Source organism: Pteropus alecto, unplaced genomic scaffold (assembly GCF_000325575.1).
Source record: "Pteropus alecto unplaced genomic scaffold, ASM32557v1 scaffold213, whole genome shotgun sequence".
Taxonomy (NCBI): Eukaryota; Metazoa; Chordata; class Mammalia; order Chiroptera; family Pteropodidae; genus Pteropus; species Pteropus alecto.
Window position 1 is genome coordinate 5,477,312 of NW_006434829.1, and position 23,691 is coordinate 5,501,002.

General features: G+C 34.7%; 1 protein-coding gene across 8 annotated transcripts in view; it reads left to right on the plus strand.

Annotated features, from left to right (window-relative positions):
- IFT81 (intraflagellar transport 81) overlaps window positions 1-23,691 on the plus strand; it is a 68,498-nt gene that overhangs the window by 13,295 nt on the left and 31,512 nt on the right. For 6 of the 8 annotated variants that reach the window (XM_015587993.2, XM_006910019.3, XM_015587996.2 and 3 more), the window contains 3 exons: window positions 2,488-2,651; window positions 4,021-4,116; window positions 5,747-5,893. In XM_015587993.2, the coding sequence (XP_015443479.1) occupies window positions 2,488-2,651; window positions 4,021-4,116; window positions 5,747-5,893 (407 nt within the window). Of the gene's footprint in view, window positions 1-2,487; window positions 2,652-4,020; window positions 4,117-5,746; window positions 5,894-6,729; window positions 8,318-8,812; window positions 9,239-23,691 lie in introns of those variants that run through there. The other 2 variants (XM_025045531.1, XM_025045532.1) reach the window with 2 other exon arrangements.

Sequence of the window (23,691 nt, forward strand, 5' to 3'; positions counted from 1 at the left end):
ATGCTCTCATTGTACTCCTGGCATGGCATCGAATGTTCTGTAACAGTTACCACAATGCGTTCATTGTTGGCCTATCTGACTCTGACTCAACTAAACTCCAGGCGAGTCATCAAGTCATAATTGGTCTTTCTATTTCCAGGCCCTCACACACTACATTCCACATCGCAGGCACTCAGTAAATAGTCCGTTAAGTACCAGGGAGTAGAGACCGTACCCTGGATAGAAAGAAAGTGGGCTTTTCCACACACAGGAGGGGAATCAAGAAAGGAAAAAATGGTTGAAATATAAAAATAAGATGTGTCTGCATAAGTGTTTTGTGTGGGTGGACAGGGAATGGGGAGCAGGAAGTAAATGGAGAGCGGGAAGTGAAAGAGTTCTTGCTTTGTCGACATCTTTCTGGGAAATGGTTTAAGGGTTGTATTCAGCAGCCTAGGAAAAGAGCAGGGTAAACAGATATTAACTGATCCAAGTATTTAGTTTAATAAGATATCTAAATTCTTTAGTAATAAAAAATGGCTTATGAAAAGTTTCTTTCTATTTACTTAAATAACATAAGTATTTTTAGTGTAGCAACATAATTTGTATTTTTTCAGAGTTACAACCATATTATAAAACATTTTTATGCTCTACACATTAGTGAGATTTATTACATAAAAGATCCTAATCATTCAAGTGTAACAGGATCAATGAGATGTTTTCAGGGAGCTTTTAATAAAAATGTTTCTGAGGTATTGCTGACCGTATGTTTAATTTCACCAGGATTTCAAAAGGTGATTTTTTAAAAACTGCATAGAAACATAGGACTACTTTTCTAGGTCTAAGTTAAAATTTTGGGGAGAAGAATTTAAAATGTGATGGAAACTCTGTTTATGTTATTTAACAGCTTTATTGAAATGGACAAATAATAAACTGCACATATTTAAAGTATACACTTGATAAGTTTTGACATATGTATACATTGGCGAAACCATCAATCTAATCAAGATAACATAAATTCATCACCCCCAAAACATTTCCTGTGCCTCTTTGTAATGTCTCACACCTGCACTTCTCAGTCCTCTGCTCATCCCCAGCAACTGATCTACAGTGCTTTCTGTCACTATAGATTAGTCTGTGTTTTCTAGAATTAGAAACTTTTTTCTTTTTAATAGGGAAGATAATATTTAAGAATTTAAAATCTTTTCTCAGGAGCATTTGAGATCTTGCTCCCCAGCATGTCATCAGTTTAGCTCAAATTCATAAAAATTCTCTAAAAAAAACCAATATTAAATCTTTTTAAACATTGTAGACTTTGATTCCTTGTAAAGCTGATTACATGCAGTATGTTTAAGAACTTGAAGGTGGAAATACTAGTCATCTAATAGCTAAAGAAGCCAGGATGTAGATTTAATCAGAAACCACATAGGAATGACTACCTAATTGTACTGTGATTCATTAAACACTTTCTCTTCCCTCTCTTTCCCCAGTCCCTAAAAAAAGGGGGGAAATTGTAGCGATGAATGGAAAACTTGTGAATTTGCCATTAATAAATTTTTGCATGTTAATATATGGTTAGCACAACAGAACTAAAAATAATTTTAAGGCTTTGGGCCAGGTTTATTATGCAATCTTTGTACATAGATTACTTAAACCGGAAATCCAGTGTTTTAAAAAGTCAAGCCAGAATTTGTAAATGTGTAATGGAAAGATCTGAAATAAACTTTTAAAAGCTCTCTAGGCTGGGAATTTAAAACAAAACCATTATTCACTGAAAATCTGTGTGTGTGCATGTTTGTGCACTCTGCCAAAATAAGAAAACTATTAAATCTTAAAAATGTAATTTAAGTTGTCACTTAAGTATAAATTAATACTTTACAAAATCAAAACTACCAAACATGGAAAACTGAAAACTTTTATGAATGTAGGTAATTTCTCTTTTTCAGATTTTAACGTGTACCTTTAGAGATGTCTTCAATGCTTTGAAGCTGACAAATTATAATGTATTACCATTTATAAAGTATTAGAATAGAAACACAAACTGCCTCAGAATTATTGCAAAAGAAAAGGAGTAAATGACCACTTGTGAAAGAAAGAACCTGGGTTAGATTAGTGTTGTCATCTGGTTTGTGGATTTCTTACTTAGAAGGCAAAATATGACCCAAAATATATCTGGCTCTGCAAATGTTATTTTAGCATGTTGTGGAGTATAAATGAAGTAAGTGGTAGGTAATTTGGAAAGATCATAATATTACTTTTTCTGTAATTATTCAAACATTTCTGCCATATAAATTGTCCTTTTTTATTCTCATTCTAATTAACATAAAAAGACTTCAATGGCTAATCTTTTATGGTGTTATATTTGATATTATACAGATATGATATTATACAGATAGATAACTAGATATTTTGACAGATATGCCCCATGATCCAGGTCTTGTATTTAAAGTGTACAGTATATCACTACACCAATTCTCTTGGGCTCAGTATTCATTTATTTTGTTTTTAAAGGTTTAATGAAGAGACTAGAGGAGGAGATAAAGTTTAATTCATATATGGTAACTGAAAAATTTCCTAAAGAATTAGAGAACAAGAAAAAAGAATTGCATTTTTTACAAAAAGTGGTTTCAGAGCCCGCTATGGGCCATTCTGATCTTCTCGAACTTGAATCTAAAGTAAGTGACAGTCATCTTCTTTTTATAGCTCCGAATTTTATCTCGTCCCCAGTCCTGTGAGAATTATGTCTGCTGCTTTCTGTGGTGTCCTGTTCTTGACACTTAAGTTAACCTGTGTTGAGTCGGTGCTCTTATGAGGAGTTGTTCTTTATGGGAAATTATAGCATATAAAGATGTTACTTAATATGAATGATGTTATAAAAACCTAGTCAACTGATCAAGAAACTCAATGACTTGGAGATAGATATAAATCAGTGCATATGATTGACTCATAGGTTTGTGTGTTCATACTACATAACTGACTCATAATATGATGTATTCATAATAATTATATAGCAGTTTTAAAATATTTAAACATAATTTATTTTCTTCTAAGAATAATATGGCATTTTTATATTTAAAGCTAATATATTTATCAGCCTTTTATGCCAGCTTTGGAATTTCTAAACCTTCTTGTAATGCTCATTGAAACCTGGTATTACATTATAACATTTTTCTTCCCTAGAAATAAATTACTAACCAGATGAATATTTTTTAAAAATAACAATTAAATATTATGAAAATTGATTAAACAATCTTGACTTGCCAATCCTTTAATGTGCTTAATAGGCATTATAATTACATACATAATTCTTACCGCTGTCATCTTTTAGCTTACTTATAGAAATTAGATGTCCAAGTCAGATTGGCTCAAATTTAATTTCATGGAATTAACAGGAGAACTCTAGTCTTTTCAAAAGATAGATATACTGAAAGCCATGCTAATTTTTTTTTTTTATTATTTGTTGAGGGACTGTATGCTTCTTTGGCTTTATTAAGCTTTATTTTATTACATTGGGAAAGGTTTAGATTAATGAGAAAGATAAGTGACAGCTATGCTAGAGTCACAGATCATTAGAACAGGGTTTGCAGATGTCATCCATGTCAGCCCTCAGTTGGATCCATGAATTCCTTGTACTAAATCCCCAGGGAATGTAAGGCTGGCTTTGGCTTATCACTTACAATGACTTAAAAGTCACAACCCATGTGAGGGGACAACTTCAGACTTTTAGGAATTGTCTTTCTGATAATAATGCACAACTATTTTACATGGAATACTTTAGGATAATTTAGACATGGATGGTTAAATCCATGTAAGCAATTAAACTATGTAAAAAAATATATATCATGAACCATGAAATGTTAATTATTTCTAAAAGTAATTATAACAACCCACTCCTAACGTTAATGGACCTGTTCCTCCTGTCAGTCAGATCACTGATAAGAACTGTAAATCGAAAGCTTAGTTTGGCCAGATGTCCCTCACTTTGCATAATTATAAGGGGAGTTTTAACCTTTTTTTATTATTATTATTTTCATGTTGTTTTAGATAAATGAAATAAACGCACAGGTCAATCAGCTAATTGAGAAGAAAATGATGAGAAATGAGCCAATTGAGGGCAAACTCTCACTGTATAGGCAACAGGTAAGACCATTCTTGTGGCGCATTATTTAGTTCTGAACATCTTCATAAACACCACAGGCTGTTTATCTACAGTGTTAAAGTGAGAAGGAAGGAAAGAATAAATGTTCTGTCATTGCTAATCTCCAGATTAAAACGAGGAATTTGTGGAAAAGCCACAAAAGACGCATGTTCAAGTTTGAAACGCAATACACCTGATAACGTTTACTTTCCTTAGTGTCTGCCAGCTGTGGTGATAAGAGCTGTTGGTGTTTATATCTGTGAGTGTGAGATTTGATTGTTTAAATGAAAGTTTACCTTTGAGTGTTATAATCAGGATATTTATAATTTTTAATGAATCGAAGGCAATATACTGCTTCAAGTTTCAAGTTAGTTTGCAAGTATAGAATTAATTAAATTTTAGTGCTAACGCACTTAACATTTTATCCACAACTCGTAGATTTGTGAGGGTATGTATGTTGTTATGTATTTCTAGACAGAAGATTCAAATGAAAGCCATGGGTTATTTAAAAGAACCCAGGCAGGAGGAGTTTAGTGTGAAGAGCATTCTATAGCCTCAGAAAATACTGAGCTACATAACAAAGCATTTTTCAAGTATGTTAGAATTTGTAAAACCTTTTTATAATGGGAAATTTCAACTATCTACAAAGATAGAGAAAACAGTTCAGTAAATCTTTATGTGTTCCTAAACTTTGGCAGTCATGGCCATTCTTATTTCATCTGTACCCACAGCCCCAACTGGATTATTTTGACTTTGTATCATTTCATCTATAAATATTTCAGAATGTATCTCTGAAAAAAAAAAAAGGCTTTTAAAAACAACAACAACATACCACATGTGAAATTTTAATAATTTCTTAATATTGGCAAATATCTAGTCAGTGTTCAGATTTCCTTGATTGTCTCTTTTTATTTTTAAGTTGATTTGTTTTAATTAGGATCCATACAGAATTTATACACTGCATTTGGTTGATATGTTTAAGTCTCTTTAATCTATAGCTTCTCTTTTTCATATTTATTTATTTAAGAACTTTCTTGCAGCTTATTTACTGTAGTTTATCTTATAGCGTTTTCCATAGTTTTTATTTTACTGATTGTGACTCTATGGTGTCCTTTTAACATATTCTATTTCCTGTATTTCCTGTATATTAGAACTAGAAGCTTGAACAGATTCTGGTTTGATATTTTTTGGCAAGAATACTTTCTAGGTGATATTATAATACTTTGGTTTGGTGGTAAAAATGTCTGGTTGTCTCTTTTTAAGTGATGTTAGCAGCCATTAATTGTTATTGCCTATCCATTAATTTCATTAGGAATTACAAAATGTTGACACTATGATTCCTTTTCTGTTTATTAGCTGGGCTATGTCTATAAAGACTGACATGTCCTATATTTGCAGAGCTTCGGTCTTCCAAAATGTTTTTAAGTTAATGTTTAATATACTTTGCATGCTCCTACTAAATATATAACTGGTGATGATGATAGGTAGAAGGGCGAGAGGTATGGGTCAGGAGAAGCCAATACGATATTGAAAATTTAGCTCAGGAAAAATCTAAAAATATAGACAGTTTCTCAAGATAATGGAACATTGGTTGTATGTTTTATTTTATATTCATATTTAATGCTCAATTAGGCATCCATCATTTCTCGTAAAAAAGAAGCAAAAGCGGAGGAACTTCAGGAAGCCAAGGAGAAGTTAGCCAGCCTAGAGAGAGAGGTGTCAGTGAAGACGACTCAGACCCGCGAATTTGATGGCACCGAAGTTCTGAAGGGAGATGAGGTAAGCTGAGGTATCTCGTGGGACAAGGATATGGGTACGATTTTTATTGGAAACCATGAATGTTTTTGCCTTTTTTATTTTGAATGTCAATAATAGGAAGTTGATTTGATTTTATAAAACTTGTTTATTTAAAACTGAAAACTTTTGCAGTAATTTTGAGATATTCTTGCTGTGTAATGACAGAGATCTTAGTGATTTTATGAGCCAATGTTCCAGGTTTTCACTTTAAGTAGATTTATACTGGATTTATTTATTATAAGTATTAAGTTATAAAAGTAAAGCAAAATGAGTAGCAACAGATAAGACAAAAATTTATATTTGTCGATAAATGTAATTCAATAAAGGGCTGAGAAAAATTATCAAGTTACTTTGTTAATAATGTGTATTTGACCAGTTGCACTGATACCCTTAAAATGACTTCATTGTAGATACTTACAAAATTTAAAAATATGTATCTTTAAAAAGTTAGATCATGTGTACAGCTGAAACTTACTGGATTATGTTGACCAATGTCACCATAAAAAATTAATTAATTAATTTAAAAGTTATGTTGTGCTTCTGTATACTTAAAATTTTTAACAGTGCTTAAACAGCTGTTATTTCATTTATCCTTTTGTCAGACTCATGAGATTAGTAGCACAAGTAATGTTGTTATAGATGGCTAAACTTAAGCACCAAAAATAGAATTCCCCGTCTCCTTTTCATAAAGTTAGCTCAAGAAAGAATGAACAAATGAAGCAAAATATCTTGTCTTCAGCTCAGTGCTTTTTTTTAGTAAATTAAGTGATAAATCATATTTTAATTTCTAAACATTGCCTGTATTTCGCCTCTTACAGCTTCTTTTTTTAAAAGCTACTAGGCCTCAGCAAAGGCTACTTTGAAAAGCTGCTCATGTCCAGACCTCATTTCGGCTTTGAAAAGTTACTGGACTCACACTGTTACAAGTTGACAGTGAACCTTCATTGTGCCAAACACTTTTCTCTGTGGTGCTTTTGATCATGGCCTCCCATGTACCTTTTAGCTTATTGGGGAAGCAGTGGATTTCCAAAGTCAGCACTTAATTGAAACATTCCTCTACTTTTAACATCCACTTCCAGATTGCTTTAAGATATGGGAGTATTTTAAATGATACTTGGAAGTCACCAGCGTGTGCTATCTAGGGACAAAAGGATTAATTATGCAGCAATTTCACTTCATGAGAGAACATGTTACCTCCTAGCATTTTTATCTTTTCTTAAGAAAATGCTGCCCAGTTGATGGGAAACACTAATCGCTGTGGCCACATTTGGCACTAGTGTATTTATAATTCAGTATTAGGTATTCCCTTCATGCAAGTTTTAAGGAAAAGAACCTAGTGGCAAGCTATTAGCTTTTATTTTTGACTAAATATGGTGAATAGGAGAAATATTTGATGACAAAAGAGGCATGCTTTTTTTTTTTAAGGAAAAAAAGATAGCTTTGGAAATGATAAGGTCAACTTAATTTTTAAACAGTGGTCAGAAACTAGAACAAATCAAGTTAAACCATTTGGCAGTTACCTAAAAGAACAGAAGGTATTGGGGAACATTAAGCATAATTTTATAAAGAACAAATCTTGGGAGACCAATTTTATTTTCTGCTTTGATAAAGTGATAGGCCATATGGACAAAAGGGAGGAAGTTATACTTAGAATTACATAACATAGCTGGACTTCACTGAGGTTTCATATTATACCACGTGATAATCACCAAATAAATCATGTTCTTCGCCACCCATCTGTTAATGCAGTTGGCGAGAGGGTATCAAGGAGTAGTAGCATGGTGTTCAGAAAGAATCCGATGCCCAGAGTCACAAATAGGAGGATGGTGGCGGGGCGGGGTGGGGAGCAGCATTTATTGAGTACTTTTATATAAGGCTCTGTGCTAGGTGCTTTGTAAACACACTTCACTTTTTGGAAGAGATGCTATTATTTCCGTTTTACAGTTGAGTGAATTTTAGGGAGGTTATAGATCCACACAGCTGACAAGTGGCCAGGCTGGGAGACCAGGCCTCTTTCACAGGTGCCTCTTAACCTTGAGCAAATCACTTCTCCATCCGTAACATGGGGGCGAGTTGCTCCCCATCATCGTTAGTGGACGTCGAAATAGTGGACGTCAAAGCTTCTGAGAAACTCAGAGGCTCCGACAACGTATCGCGTCTGTCACCTGAAGGCAACCGTGCCTGTGAGCCACACGTTACGCCGTGTGTGACAGGCAGGGTGGTGGGACGCCGAAGGGCCTAGGCTCCGGAACCCAGTTGCTCAAGTGCAAGTTCTGGCTTTGTCATTCTCCCAGCTTGATGACCTTGGGCAGGTTCCTTAACCTCTTTGTACTCAGCTACGAAACGTGACTATTACTAAGTATATACCACCTAGAATTATTATTGTGCAGATAAATGAGTTAATGCATATAAAATGCTAGAATAGCACCAGGCACATACTAGGTGCTCAATAAGCGTTAGCTCTTAATATTTTTATATTTTTGTCATTCACATGAATGAAGAATTTGAAAGCTAGGAATATAGTTTATAGCTTAAAATTGAAATTGGTATTTCCCAGATTGGGGAGCAATTCAATAGAAATAAATGTGAAATAGTTTCTGTTTAGGGATAAATAATTTCCATAGCTTCAAGAAGGGGTAAGGTAGCACCAATGAGAGTTAGTTTAGCTGCTGTTCGCTGAGCAGTTCCTGTGTGCTCAGTCTCGAGCAGTTTAAAAACATGTCCTTGGAGATGGTCGCACAACGGTGTGAACACCCTTAATCCCACAGAACTGTACGTTACGAATGGCTAAAGTGGTTTTATAGTTCGTATATTTAACCGCAATAAAACACATACAGGATATTATAATTCATCCTCTCAAAAAGCCTATGAGGTAAATATTGCCTCCATTTTATAATTGAGGAAACAGGCTTAGGGACACTGAAGCGACTTGCCCCAAGTTGCACAGTGAGTGGCAGAGTGAGGACCTGAACCCAGCTCCGAGTGCCTCTGCAGCCGTGCTCCGAAGGGAACTCCGCGCTCTTCGCCAAGGCTCCGTGTGAACGACTCCGTTTCAAGATTCCTGTGACTCAGCAGGACCGCGTTGCTGAGCGTCATTAACTGGAAATGCCGGCTTGCTGGGAACTGTCCGACAGTCGTCTGTCTGTCGGCCTTCATTCCTCCATTATCCACATGTAGTTGTTTAATTAATCTTTTCCTGGAAAAATTTAAGAATATGACTGTGTTAATAAGGAAAAATGCAACAAATACCATACATATAATGATTTCTATTCTTTTATTTTCTTTTTAGAGGTCAGCGAGCAGTTTTTAAAGTTTGGTGTTAAAGCATGCATTTTTAAAATTTTTATTTTATTAGTTTCAAGCATATAGTGCATTGGGTAGACCTTTGTATAGTTTATAAAATGATCCCCCTAATTGCTGTTTCTCCTCTGGCTCTCCACCTAGCCATTACATTTCTGCTCACTGCATTCCCTATGCCGTGCTCTCATCCCCATGACCGTCTATCAATTACTACTTAGTACTTCTTTAAGCCTTCACCCCTTTGTCTCAGCCCCACAAACTCCCTCCCTTATGTCTGTCACCAGATTGTCCTCTATATTTGTGAGTCTGTTTTTGATTAGTTTGTTCTTTTTGTTCCTTAGATTCCGCATATAAGTGAAATCATATGGTATTTGTCTTTGTCTGACTTATTTCACTCAACATAATAACCTCTAGGTCCATCCATGTCGTTGTAAATAGTAGGATTTCATTTTTTTTAATGGCTGAGTAATATTCCATCGTATATATGAACCATAACTTCTTTATCCAATCGTCTGTTGATGGGCATTTAATTTGCTTCCATATCTTGGCTATTGTAAGTTATGCTGCCGTGGATATTGGGGTGCATAGATCTTTATGAATTATTGTTTTGGTTTTCTTTGGATAAATACCCAGAAGTGCAATTGCTGGGTCAAAAAGTATATCCATTTTTAACTTTTTTGAGCAACCTCCAGGCTGTTTTCCAATTTGCAATCGCAACACAGTATACGAGGGTTCCCTTTTCCCGCATCCTCACTAACACTTGTTGTTCTTTGATTTATTGATGACGGCCACTCTGACAGGTGATATCTCATTGTGCATTTCTCTGATAATTAGTGACCTTGAGCATCTTTTGCTCAAGATGACCTTAGCCATCTGTATTTCCTCTTTGGAGAAGTATCTGTTCAGGTCTTCTATTTTTTAATTGGATTGTTTGTTTTTTTTATTGTTGTGTTCTGTGAGTTCTTTATATATTTTGGATATTAACCTCTTATCAGATGTATCATTAGTGATATCTTCTCCTGATTAGTCCGTCTTTTTGTTTTGTTGATGGTTTCCTTTGCTGTACAAAAACTTTTTTAGTTTGATGTGGACCCATTTGTTTATTTTTTCTTTTGTTTCCCTTGCCCGGGGTGATATATCTGAAAAGAAATTCCTGTTAGCTATATCAGAGAGTTTATTGCCTATGTTTTCTTCTAGAAGTGTTATGGTTTTGAGTCTTACATTTAAGTCTTTAATCCATTTTGAGTCTATTCTTGTACACGGTGTAAGAAGGTGGTCCAGTTTCTTTCTTTTTTCTTTTTTTGCATGCATCTGTCCAGTTTTCCCAACACCATTTATTGAAGACACTGTCTTTACCCCATTGTATATTCTTGTCTCCTTTGTCATATATTAAGTGAGCATATAGGCGTAGATTTATTTCTGGGCTCTCCCTTCTGTTCCATTGATCAATATATCCTTTTTTATGCCAGTACCATGCTGTTTTGATTACTGCAGATTTGTAGTATAGTTTGATATTAAGTAGTGTGATATCTCCAACTTTGTTCTTCTTTCTCAAGATTGCTGTGGCTTTTGGGGGTCTATTATGGTTCCATATAAATTTTAGGATTATTTGTTCTAGCTCTCTGAAAAATGCCATTGGTATTTCCATAGGGATTACATAAAGCATGCATTTTGATGCTTCCTACTGCCATTGAAGTTAATATTCTCAGTGTTACATTTGTCCAAGAATTCAAGCTTTTCTGATTGCAGAACAAGTGCTATAAGCATTTGTTGTCTGTACACTTTTCATTAGTATTCCCTTGATTTTTCTTATTAATAAAAGACAAAGTGTCTAAAAAGACTTCTTTTTTTCATTATACTTTGGTTATTACTTTAATATTTTATTTTCATTATGCCTTGGTTAAGGCAATACACAGGAATAAGCACAGGAATGTATTTATCTCTTATTCTGCCAGATTTCTGACAGAGGAATTTCTTGAACAGCTAAAGTTACCTTCTCAGTGATGGAGATTGTTCTTGGCAGTCTCATCTGTCTTGATTTATTTCTCTTCACCTCAGTATGGTAGGTGATAAAAACGTTAAGTTTAGAGACTACAATCTCTTAACATAACTAAAAATTGGTAATAATGCATATCTGACTATTTTTATATCTATATTGGATTTGAGTATATAATAAATATAAATCTGGTTAAAATGATATTCACAAAGAATTTTGATACCTGTATCTCAGAGAAGTCACCCAAAAAACGCTACAGAGCCTTTGATCCTGACCTGTTTATTAGTCTTATCAGTAATTTAAATTAATAATAATAATTGTTAATATGCAATTACAATGTGCCAGACACCATTCTAGGCTTATTATATACATTATCTCATTTGTTTTATTAAACAACTGTATGAGATAGATATGATTATTCCTAATTTTTATAGATAAGGGAACTGAGGCACTCAGAGGATTTATGCTAACTTACCCACAATTGCACTGCTAGTAAGTAGTAGAGCCATGATTTGAATTGAGGTAGTCGGGCTCCAGAACCCTTAATAATTTTCTTAGGACAGGAAACTAGAAGGAATCGTCAGCCTGAGATAGATGATAGAATTACAACTCAAAATTGTCTTGGTAGATAGGAGCATCGTGCTTAAACAAACAAAATACCATTAATGGGATTATAAGTATAATGTTGTAAAATTCAGGTTTTGTCTGCTAGCTCAACATGTCACTCATTAGTAATGCAGCTTTAAAAAACAGAATATTATACTCCATTCATAAAAATGGAATGCCCTATTTATGGTGAAGTTATGCCTGGAATATTGTTTTACACTTTTGGCTTCATGTTTTAAGAGGCACAGTCGAGCCAGAGTCCAGGTGAGGGGGACGGAAACAAATGAAGAGTCTGGAAACTTTCATAGAAACAATTGATTATGTATTAACTGAGAACAAAAAAAAAAAAAAACTAAAGAAAGACATAATAGAATTGCATTTAAATATCGAAAGGATACGGAAAGGATGGTGTGCAGAAAAGAGTTAACAGTAGCAGGCCTGAAACTGCTATTCTTAGAGAACTTGCTTGCAAGGTTGGCCCTTGGCTGGCATCTTGGGAACTTGGGTTTTAAAAGGATTCCCACCACTCCCTGATAAGAATGGCTCGCTGTGCCTAAACTGTGTACAGGGAGTGTGGTTTCTGCCCATCGCCTGCTTTCCTTCTGGGCGTCTGGAGTGTTGGTGTGAGCCAGGCAGAGAGGGTGCCTACGTGACCAGCCCCAGTAAAAACCTGGGCACTGAGACTCCAAAGAGCTCCCCTGGTTGGCAACATTTCACAGATATTATGACAACTCGTCGCTGGGGGAACGACGGGGGAGACCCTGGGAAGCTTGCCCCTGGTTTCCTCCGGACTTCTCCCCATGTGCCTTTGTCCCTGTGCTGCTTTTCCTTTGTATCTGTTCACTGGTATAAAGCATAGCCAAGAGTGTGGCTACCTGCTGAGTCTGTGAGTCCTGATGGCAAATCATTGAGCCTGTGGATGGTCTTGGGGCCCCGATACATATGAAACAGTAGTATCTTGTTTGTTTGACAGAAAGCAGAATCAGGGCAAATGGATGCTGGTTAGTGAGAAACATTTGATTGACAGTCACAAAAAATTTCTACCACGAAAGCTTTCTTCAGTAATGAAGCAAGATGCTTTGGTGGGGTGCCCTACCATTTAAAATATTCTAACAGACGCTAGATGAGGGACATTTTAGAGATAATGTGTGCATTGAGTAGAAAAAAGGTTGGACTGGATCAGCTCTTTAGGGTTTTTCACCTTCAAAAATCTGATCATACAAATAATACCTGAGTACATTCTCATGGTAAAAATATCAAACAGTACACATAAAACAAAAGTCCCCTTGGCCATCCCTTACCCCCAGTCCCAGTCCCTTGGTCACTTTTCCAAAGAGAAACCACTGCTACCAGATTGTATTCCTTTTAGTCCTCTCTCTGGAGATAAATACAGATGTAGGTAATATCGTGTTGTGGGTTTTTAAAAATATGAGTGGTATTGCACAACCGTGCATGTTGTGCAACTTGCTTTTAATAACACGTCTTGGAGATGGTTCCCTGTCGGTAAACGGAGGCCGTTCTGTAGAGGTCGAGAGTGTTGGCTCTGGAGCCAGAACCCCTGTGCGCAGGCTGCTGCTCTGTGCCACTGGGAATGTCTAACCTTAGCGTGGCACCTGGCTCCTCTGTGCCTCAGGTTCCCTGTCTGTCAAGTGGGGGTAATAACAGTGCTCCCCCTATGTGGTGGTTGGGAGAGCTAAATGAGTTAGTGCAAATAAGCAATATACAACAGTGCGTGGCTTATAGGCAATGAATGCTGTCTACAGGTAGAATATTAACATGTACTTCTTTTCAGTTAATTGCTACGTTGCATTCCATGGGATGGAAGTACCAAATTTATTCCAACTAAAAGTGTACAAGAGTGTCTGTTTCCTGTTACCTAGAACTCTTCACCAGCACTTGATCTTCAGTCTTTTTCTTTCTTTTCTTTTTTCTTTTTCTTTTTTACCAAAATCCATCTTTTAATAAACACTATTTGGTGCTAATCCCTAATCTTTTAACTTTTTTCCATTCTGACAATATTCTGTTTTGATTTTCATTTTTCTCGATTAAGATTGAGATCGAGCATCTGTCCACATACATGTTTGGTCATTTATATTTTTTCTGTCACTTGTTTATTTTCTTTCTCCGTTTTTCTTCTAATGGAGTGAATGTTTTTTCCTTCTTACACGTATTCTAATATTAAGTTGGGTAATTATTTTTTTCTAATCATCTGTCTTTATACATGATGTCTTTTGTCACAAAAGGATTTTGTCCCTTTTTTTCAAACAGCTTTATTGAGACATAATTAACACAAAATAAGCTGCATATATTTTTAAAGCGCAAATTATTGCTGTTATTCCAAGTTATGATAACTTCAAATACTGGGACAGGATTTTAATATTAAGTAACCTTAGTTTTCTATAATTGGGATTGTTTTAAAAATGTGTACATGGAAATATCTTACTTTATGTAGGAATCAGTGTGAGAGAGGATAGAAAAATAGTTTTATAGCATAGCACAATAATGAATGGTCATAATTCTGATTGAGTTGTCAATAGAAGGTTGCTATGATCAGTATGATTTGTTTTAAGATAACAGAAAGAGCTTAAGTAACATCTCTTCCAGGAAGCATACCCTGTTATTATTTTGCCAGCTCACACCCCACACATGAAATGTGTTCCCATAGCGCTCTGTTCGCGTGTGTTGTAACATGAAGCGTACTGAAGATCACTTGTTTGGTTTCTGCCTGCCCTAAGAAACCAGTAAGCTCCATGATGACAGTGGCATCTCGTGTTCACCACCATTTACTTAATAGCTGGCCCAGAAATAGCTGGCACTTGGTAAATGTGTAGAAAACCCAAATGAAATGTATAATCTAATGTAGATATTTTTTTTCGTTAGAAAAGTGATAATATTAAAAATATTTGTGTGTTAGCTCTTCATCCTAACCATAGTTGTTTACTTCATTGTATAGATAAAGTAATTTCTAAATACCTGATCACAAACCTAAATTTGCCCTTTAACATGGCAGCCTCCGGTCAATTTTTTTGGTAAGCATGATTTTTTTTCCCTTTCATAGGCAGCAAACTGAGCTTGATGACTTTGTTTCACTTAGCGGAAGAGCAAAGGATAGAGCCTGTGCTGCTCGTAGTAGTGCCACATACTGATCTTTGCCGTCTTAGTCACTCCGATATCTCCGAATCTCTGTGTTAATTATTTGAAAAGCAAACAAAAGATCAGCCCCAATGATGCAGTGCTAGTACCCTTCCCAGAGCTGTCATTCAAATGAAAGCATACCTTTGGGGACTGAACTTTTTATAGCAACAAATGAATCTCTGGTTAAGTTTCCATTGGCACTTCGTGCATTGCAAGGTCACTCCTGGTTCATGGTATATGAGTATAGAGCCCATTGTGTTTTCTCCCCTAACCATTACCAAAAACTCACCTTTTGCAGTCAGTGGCTACTTAAAAAATGTGCTTGGTCCAATAATATTTATAAGCAGCTTGAGAAAGGCCCAACCAATTCATTCTACAGCTACCAACAGAAATGCTAGAGCTAAATTGAAAAGATTATGAAATCTTCTTTAAATACTTCAAAGAGAAGCACAATGAAGATAAGGGAATCCTGGCAAGATTTACTGCAGCTGTCAGATCCTGAAAAATTAGGAATCAAATTTTGACACTTGTAATTGAATCATCCACCCTTCTAAGTGAGCCCAGGCAAACCTGTGATATTTTTAGAACCCTTCAAATCACATGACACTCTTTAGAGTTCATAGCAGGACCTGAGGCCCCTAAAATTTCCCAAGAGATGAAACAAAACAGAATCAAATAAATTTAGCTCACTTCGCTGAAGTGATAGAAGTCGTGTATTTATGTATTCGGTCTAGGTAATGCCACAGTTTTAACCCAAAATTTGAAAACTTCTCATAGAAATTTTTTTTTTTTTTTTGAGTTTTAACTGCTTGGACAGCAGTTGAAAAACCCATTAGAGATATAGTAACAGCTGCATGGTGGTGACTTGATTTATAATAGAAGCACAGAGACCTCGGATGGTGTGACCGTGTTTCACAGATGGATGCTCCTGTGCACCGTTACTATTAAGACAGTTTTCTGCCAGCATATATCATATTGCTTATTAGCAGTTAACTATCCACTACCATATTAGGTAATTACATTGTGCTTGGCTTGGTGAGGTTTTCTAATTTAAAGTTTAAAATGTAATACTTGGAAAAGGTTAGAATAGTATCTGTACGTGTGTTTAGTTGTATGGCACTAAATCACTGATGAGTGATTTGAAATCAGTGATTTCAGTGATTTCAAATCACTGATGAGTGATTTGAAAAGACTGTCATTTTAGCCGAAAACAAAGGTTACTTCGAAACATTTTTTTTTTTTGCCTGTAAATAAATAGCAGTTCTAAGACCAGATTTTGGGGAGCCTGAATGATTTATGACATGAAGCGTGACGTGAAAAGATGGTATTTTCAGGTTTTCTGCAAGTCTGAATTCAGAATACAAGACATGGACCAATGGGCAAAAAAAAAAAAAAACGGCCATTGGGCATTTTCATGCCTCTCTTGAACAATTGGTGTCATGTCATCTCACACTTAACTCTCGCGGGACTATTTTTGTGCTTTTCTATACTTAAAAATCCTTTGATGAAATAACAGACAAAGATGTGGTATAATTAAGAAATGGAAAATTGCATGGTTATTGGACCAACAGGATTTGAGGACAAAAGTACTCATTCTAGTCCAGTTTTACTAACTTGCTGAACTTTGGTGAGTCGTAGTAATTTCTCTATAGGTTTCTTTCTCTGTAAAAGGGGATTAGTGCTTTCAAAAAAGAAAAATAGATCTTGGTGGTTCTTGACAATATTACATGTTATGTGGTTGTCTTATATAGTCCTCACAGCTAATTACTGTGGAAATAGTTTTCCTGCCAGATACTGAGGTAGAAAATCTGCAGCAGGAACAGAGATTCTTGTTTCCACATAAATATCCAGAATGGTCTGGAATCCAGGAATAACTTTGAGTTCCAGATAAGCTTTAAAAGCATTTGTAAATGGTTACATACTTAGAGAAATAAGCTGCCTCGCTCATTTAAAAAGCTAGCCTAGATTTTGATCATTACTATTAAAGGTTCTAAAACAGATTAAATGGATAAAGGGGGAAAGAACATCTGTCAAATTCCATTTTGATCACAGAGGAGCCGAGTCTTTAAAATTGGTCTCAAAGCCAGAAGCTAGCACTATAAAGCGTTAATCTTATTGATCTCTGTGTACAAAATTATGGCTGCTCTTTCATAAATGACAAATTTAAATTACAAATGTATTTTGGTCCATACGACCAGTAATAGCTGCTGTAATGGGCCTTCCTGCCCAGTGACAAGCTTTCTAGTTCACTGTAATGACAGATTTCCTGATTGACCTGCTACAGTGCACTACAGAAAGCTTTTTTTCCCTAATGTTCCAAGGATTTGTTGCATGTCTCCTATGTCAGTTTCTTTAAATTTTTTTAATTTTTAAATAATTCATTCATAACCCTACCTGCCCAACACGACAGCTATTTTTATTTCTTAATTTTCTATCAATCTTGATGTATAGTCATATATACAAAATTTTTACATACTCAGAGTATGTAGACTTGTATATAGATTATTGCAGGAGAGATTATTCTATTTTAGTTTTAAAGAGCATCCATCACACCTCGATCTTTACTTTTCTGTTTATTCTAAGTACATTTCTTTATTTTTTTCTTATTTAGAAGGAACAGTAATGATCTCATTTTCTAAGTACTCTTTAACTGTATTTAAACAAAATGACAGGCATTATTAATCATTGTCCATTCAATTTTCATAGAATTTTTGTTCATTTTATAGATCTTATTTAAAAACTGTCTAGTTTTATTTTAGACAAATATTCATTTACTTCATAATGTTTAACATTGTATGTTTGATCCTAAAGCTTATAAAAATCCTTTACGCAGTAATAAAGTATATTTAAGAATTGGCTACTAAGTGATGGCAATTATGGTTTTGAATAATTGCAGGCTTTTAAGTCAAAATTTTGTTTCATTTTATTAAACCATTATGGCACAATTATTACAACAATAGTTTCTATTTTTTGAATGCTACACCCGGCGTTTGTGCTAACTGCCTTATATACACTTTCATATCACTCTAAGTATCGTTATCTCCTTTTTTTTTTTTAGTTGAAGAAATTGAGACAAAAGTAGACAAAAAAGTAACTTTGTCTCTTTAACTGGTAGAGTCACAATTTGAAATTATGTTTCTCTGACTGCAAAACCCTTGATCTTAACTCTCCGAATTGCTTCTGTGAATCTCTTGTAGTGTTCCTAGGATTTTTAATGATTAAATTCTAAATGAAATTATTTGTGAATTTTTGCTCACATAAGTTATTGCAATAAGAATTATGAGTAAATTTAATTTTTAATACTCAAAGTCTATTCAAAATAAAATCTGTCAGTTCGGTTTTGTTGGTGATGGGCAAATGGTGATGTCCCTATTAAGCAGCAGCTCCCCATTCACCGGGAAGCTCTGAAGAACACATTTTAGAAGCCTGATCTGATGAACACATGGTGAACCCTGTACTCAACAACTGGGTAACGCAACATTCTTTTCAAGATCAAGTCACTAAAAAAATTAGGTTGGCTTCAGATCTCTCCACGGTCACACTTAACTCCAGAAGACTATGGAGCTAGACTCTAAAAACTCTCAAGGGAAGAAAGCATGATGTAAGAATTTTATGCTCAGTCAAGCTGTTTGTTGTTGAAGCATTTAAGGCAACAAACTCTAGAACATGCACGAACTTATTATTTGACTTCTCTAAGCTACAATTTCCTCACCTGTAGAAAATGTCTATTTTGTGGTTGTTATGAATATTAAAAGTATAAATGAGAAAGCACTAATATGACATTACGAGAGCTCAATAATAATCTATTTAATTCTGTAGAAGTCTGCTTCTAGTTCTAGAAGACTCTTGCTATTTATATGTATACTATACTTGGTTTGATTTTTAAAATACTTTGTATAGATGTTCTGTTAATTAATTCAAAAATATTTATTGAGAACCTATATTATTCTAAGCTTGGTTCTACAAACCAGACACTTAGAAATCTGGTAGAGCTTATGGTAATCTTAAAAGGGACATAGTAATTCTTTTTAAATTCCAAAAAAAAAAAAAACCTTTCTAATTTAAGATACAAAGTAATTTCATTTGCATTACATAGTCTTATAGCAAAACTCCACATGGTCTTTCTTTCCCCTGGGCTGTGCCCACACATCGTATCTGGGACGATGCTTACCCACTTCAACTGGAGCCCTGATGTCTTCTCCTGAACTCTCGCTGGACATTAACTTCAATGTGTCAACAATGAATTCATCATTTTCCCTCTTCTTTACCCACTGCCTCCACGAAAGCTGGCTCTTTATCATCTCTAACCCGCATTGTTCTTTTGTCTTCTAGTATTCATTTTTGCCACCTGAGGCTGCTCTGACTCCCAGTCCTTCACAGTGCCCTGTTATTGTTATTGCTGCTATTTTACCTCTTCTTGAAACTTTGAGATCCTCTGTTTACCTCTGATTTTCTAAATTTTTAAGATTATGTGCTTAAGTACAACTTTTTTTCTTTCATTGAGCTGGACATTCCATCAGCTTTTTAAATTTAGAATCTTATGTCCTTCAGGTCTGGGATTTTTCTTGAATTGTTTCTACTTTTGTTTGTTTTGTTGTTTACATTTGCTTTTCCTGGAACTCATTGGTTAGATTTAGGACCTTATAGATTGATTCTTTTATGTTTACTTACTTTCTTAAATGTTTAATTTTTTAAAATTGTGTTAAGTAAGTGTAGGTGAAAGCATGTTTATATATGTGTGTGTGTTATATGTAAAGGGTAAAGAATAATGAGATCATAAAATATATATATACACTTATCACTCAGCTTAAAAAAAGAATCTTCGATGTCCCCTATGTGCCTCACCCCTGTTCCATTCAATTTTTATTTACCGTTTGACCACATACTTGTATCCCTAAACGATGTATTATTTAGTTTTACTAAGCAGTACTAATGAGAGCATACTCAGTGGATTCTGTAACTTGCTTTCTTAGCTCTACATTATTTCTTGAACCTATATTTGTTTATTTTCACTGTGTACATAGGAATATTCATGTATGACTCTACAATGATTTGTTGTGACTTGTCTTCCAGTTTCTTGCATGTATGACTATACAATGATTTGTTGTGACTATACAATGATTTGTTGTGACTTGTCTTCCAGTTTCTTGCTATTGCAGTGTTTCTGTCAGCATTCTTAAGTATGTCTCCCACTGAACTTGAACAAGAGTTTTTCCAGGGCAGTGTTTCTTAACTATTTCACAATATGACACATACGGAAAATGATCATTGTTTAGCATACTGAGATAAAAGGACAAGACTGCTTATAACTGAGCATGACTGGCTTGGGAGTTCTTTATAATGCCTTGTCCAGATGCCGCGAAGTCAGGATTAATACATATTTGTGCCACATGAGTGTACTGGAGTATACCCCGTTTTGGAAGCTGTGGTCTGGAGCAGTGCTGCTCAAAGTGTGGTACGGAGACCAGTTCTAGTGCACAAACTCTTAGTTACTAATCCACGACCGTATGGAGAGGAAGCATTTAGAAACATTTATAGTTATTTGATACTGTCTAAACATTTTAATTATTTTATAAATTATCCAGTCCACAAGTAATTAGAAATTTTAAAAAACTGTTCTGACACCATGGATAAGTTTGAGACACCCTGCTATTCCTAGGAGTAGAGCTGGTGGGGTGTAGGGTGAGCACAGCGAAAGTGTTAGTAGACAGGCCACGTTGTCTTACAGACTATCGCTCTGAATTATATACCCCGACTCCCAGCGGCGTATAGGTGTTCCACTTCCTCCCTGTCTTCACCAACATTTAGTATTGAAGCACGTTTTATTTGTGCTAATCGGGTGGATATTAAAATGGTATCTTACTGTGTTTTTTATTTCTATTACTAATTTGATTACTAATGAGGTTGAACATTTTTAATATGTTTATTGGCCAATTTGGGTTTTCTCTTCTATGAAGTGCCTATTCAAGTATTTTATCCAATTTTCTATTAGATTATCTGTCTTCTCATTGATCTATAGGTTTAATTTACATATATTTGGATACAAATCAATTTGTGACTTATATTATTAATCTCTTAAAATATATTTTGATGATAAAAAGTTCTTAATTTTAGCAAGATAAGTTTATCAATCATCTCCTTTTGGTTTGTGCATTTTTGTGTGTCTCATTTAAGAAGTTCTTGCTTTTCTCAAAATCAGTGATATTTTCCTATGTTCTAAAAGATTTTTAGTTTTGTCTTTAAGTATAATCCAGTTGGAATTGATTTTTATATGTTATGCCATAAGGGGTCCATTAATTAAAAGTTTAATTCTTTCCCTCAAATTTGCCATGCCAGCAAATCTACATAAACAAAATCCCTTCGAGATCTTAAGTAATTTTTAAAGTATATAAAGGGTTCCTGAGACCAAAATGTTAGAGAATCACTGTTACCGATCCAAAGGAAAAGTCAAAGACTTCAATAAAAAAGTGGGTCCCAAACAGGCAAGTCATTAAAAAAAAAAAAAAAAAAAAATCCCCACAGATGCACAATGAACATAACAAAAAAATGAAGTTCTCTAATAAAGAAACGCAAATAAAAAATAAGATACTATTTTACTTATAAAATTGACAATTATAAAAAGTACTATAAATAGCCTTTGAAGGGCAGTTTGGCAGAAGGTATCAAAACCCTATTTTCTTTTGACCATTTCTGGAAGTATATCCTGTAGAAATTATTAAGACTGTGTCTGGAGATTTATCTTCAACATATACATTATGGGTTTGTTTGGTTTTTTACAGCTTGAAAATTCAGAAATAATCTAAAATCCAAATGATAGAAGTGTTGAGAAACAAAATTCAACTGAGTAAATTTTAAAAATCTTGCTGGCTTTGTTCAACAATTCTTGAATCAGGCAGCATCCCGTTTAGCAAACAGAGAAGAGCCCTGAGGAGCTGTACAAAATGGAAGCCGTTTATAGGCAGAAGGAAATGGGACAAGGAAGTTATGTTAGCAAAAAGCGGATTGGTTGTGGCAAGGTCACCTTCCTTTAGGGGACTAAGGGGTCTAGCAGGCAGATGACCTTATTCATGCTGACCAGGTAATTCCTGATTGACTGGTTTAGGATTCCATTCCTGGGAGAGGCTGAAACTGTAAATAAGTTAGGTATTAAGTCTTCGTTTGGTGACATGGGGCCTAGCATAAGTGACTCCTTTTGGTCCTGTTGTCTCTTTTTTAACAGAAAGAACTTCCAGTAGAAGGTTTCCTTTCTTTCCTCTAATTCATTTGACATAGTAGAGCCCTTAGAGTGGTTTGATGGCCACCTGTCTCTTAATTGTGTGGAACCTGATTAATCTGACCTTGACTACCCTTCCCTTAGGTACTTTGTCCAATGAATGTCGAATAATAACCAATCAGCATAGAGCACATTGAGTAATTGGTGGCTTTGTTCTTTCACCAAAAACATTTATAGCTTTTAGCTTTTAAAAATAGTTCTGGAGCACAGCAAGATAGAGAAGGGGAAAATTGGCCTAGATGATACAGAGGATAGCAGATGGGCAGGGTTGGTTTCATGTGGGGCGCTTTGCCCAGGACACTTTTAATAGAACATACAGTTACTCTAGGGATTCTGAATTTGTGGTTATGTCAGGCTTACACATTTATTCTGTAAAAGGAAAAATTACAAGTTGTTAGATTCTAGGTACAATGGTATGACTTAAAATTTTAAAACCATTACTGTAATCTAGCTATTGATAATTTGCCATGTGGGCTGGATTCCTTAATATTAATACTAACTTAATTGTGGATAGAAAAATATTTTGAACTTTCTTTAAGTGTGTTCTTTATTTCTTTCAAAGTTTAAGTCAGTTTTAAAATGACGTCTAAACTATGAATTAGAAGGTTATTTTTATGTGAAGAATTTTTAATCTTACTATTTTTAAGGACATTCTTTGTATACTCAGGAATGAATCAAGTCTTTAAGAAAATAAAGTACTTAAATTTTAGAAATGTTATACTTCCTATTTTACTGACTCACAAATTTAGAATGACTGACCTCAGATTTAGCCTTAAAAATTAAAAGGAAAAATACCAATTTGGTAATAGAGCTTGCGTTGGGATAGTGGCTTTGAATTTTTCCATTTTCTAAAATTTCAGTAATACATTCATTACTTTTATTATTTATAAAATTATTTGTATATATGACTTACTGTTGAGTTGTACACTTGAAAGCCATTGAATTTCATTAACCAATGTCACCATAATAAATTTTTTAAAAATAATAAATAAATAATAAAAAACTAAAATTATAACTGCCCTCAAATTAGCCTTAAGAAGACATTAAAAAGTCTTAAGATTCTCAAAGAATTATTGTATATTAGGTAATGTGGAAGCTTACTTTTGTTTTCAAGTGATGTGTTTAATAGGCCAGATTCTTACTATGGACATTTTCTTTATAATGAAGTGAATAAAAGGATAGAGCAGAAAAAGTTATCTTATGTAGTAAAAAACATCCAAAAATTATTAGTACTAACAGTACATCAAAGAAAGTGATTTTTTTAAAGATATTATGTTCCGTTTCAGAAATACCGTTAATTTCTCACATTTGCCTCCGAGATTTCCTTCAGCCTCACAATACTTTCAAGGAGCCAGTGCCTCGGGGCCTCTTACACCTACTGTTTTCTTTACCTGTGATGCTCTTTCCTGCCTTTTTCTCCTGCCTCTAATTATCTCATCTTAAACATAATTATTTTGAGAAGATCTCCAT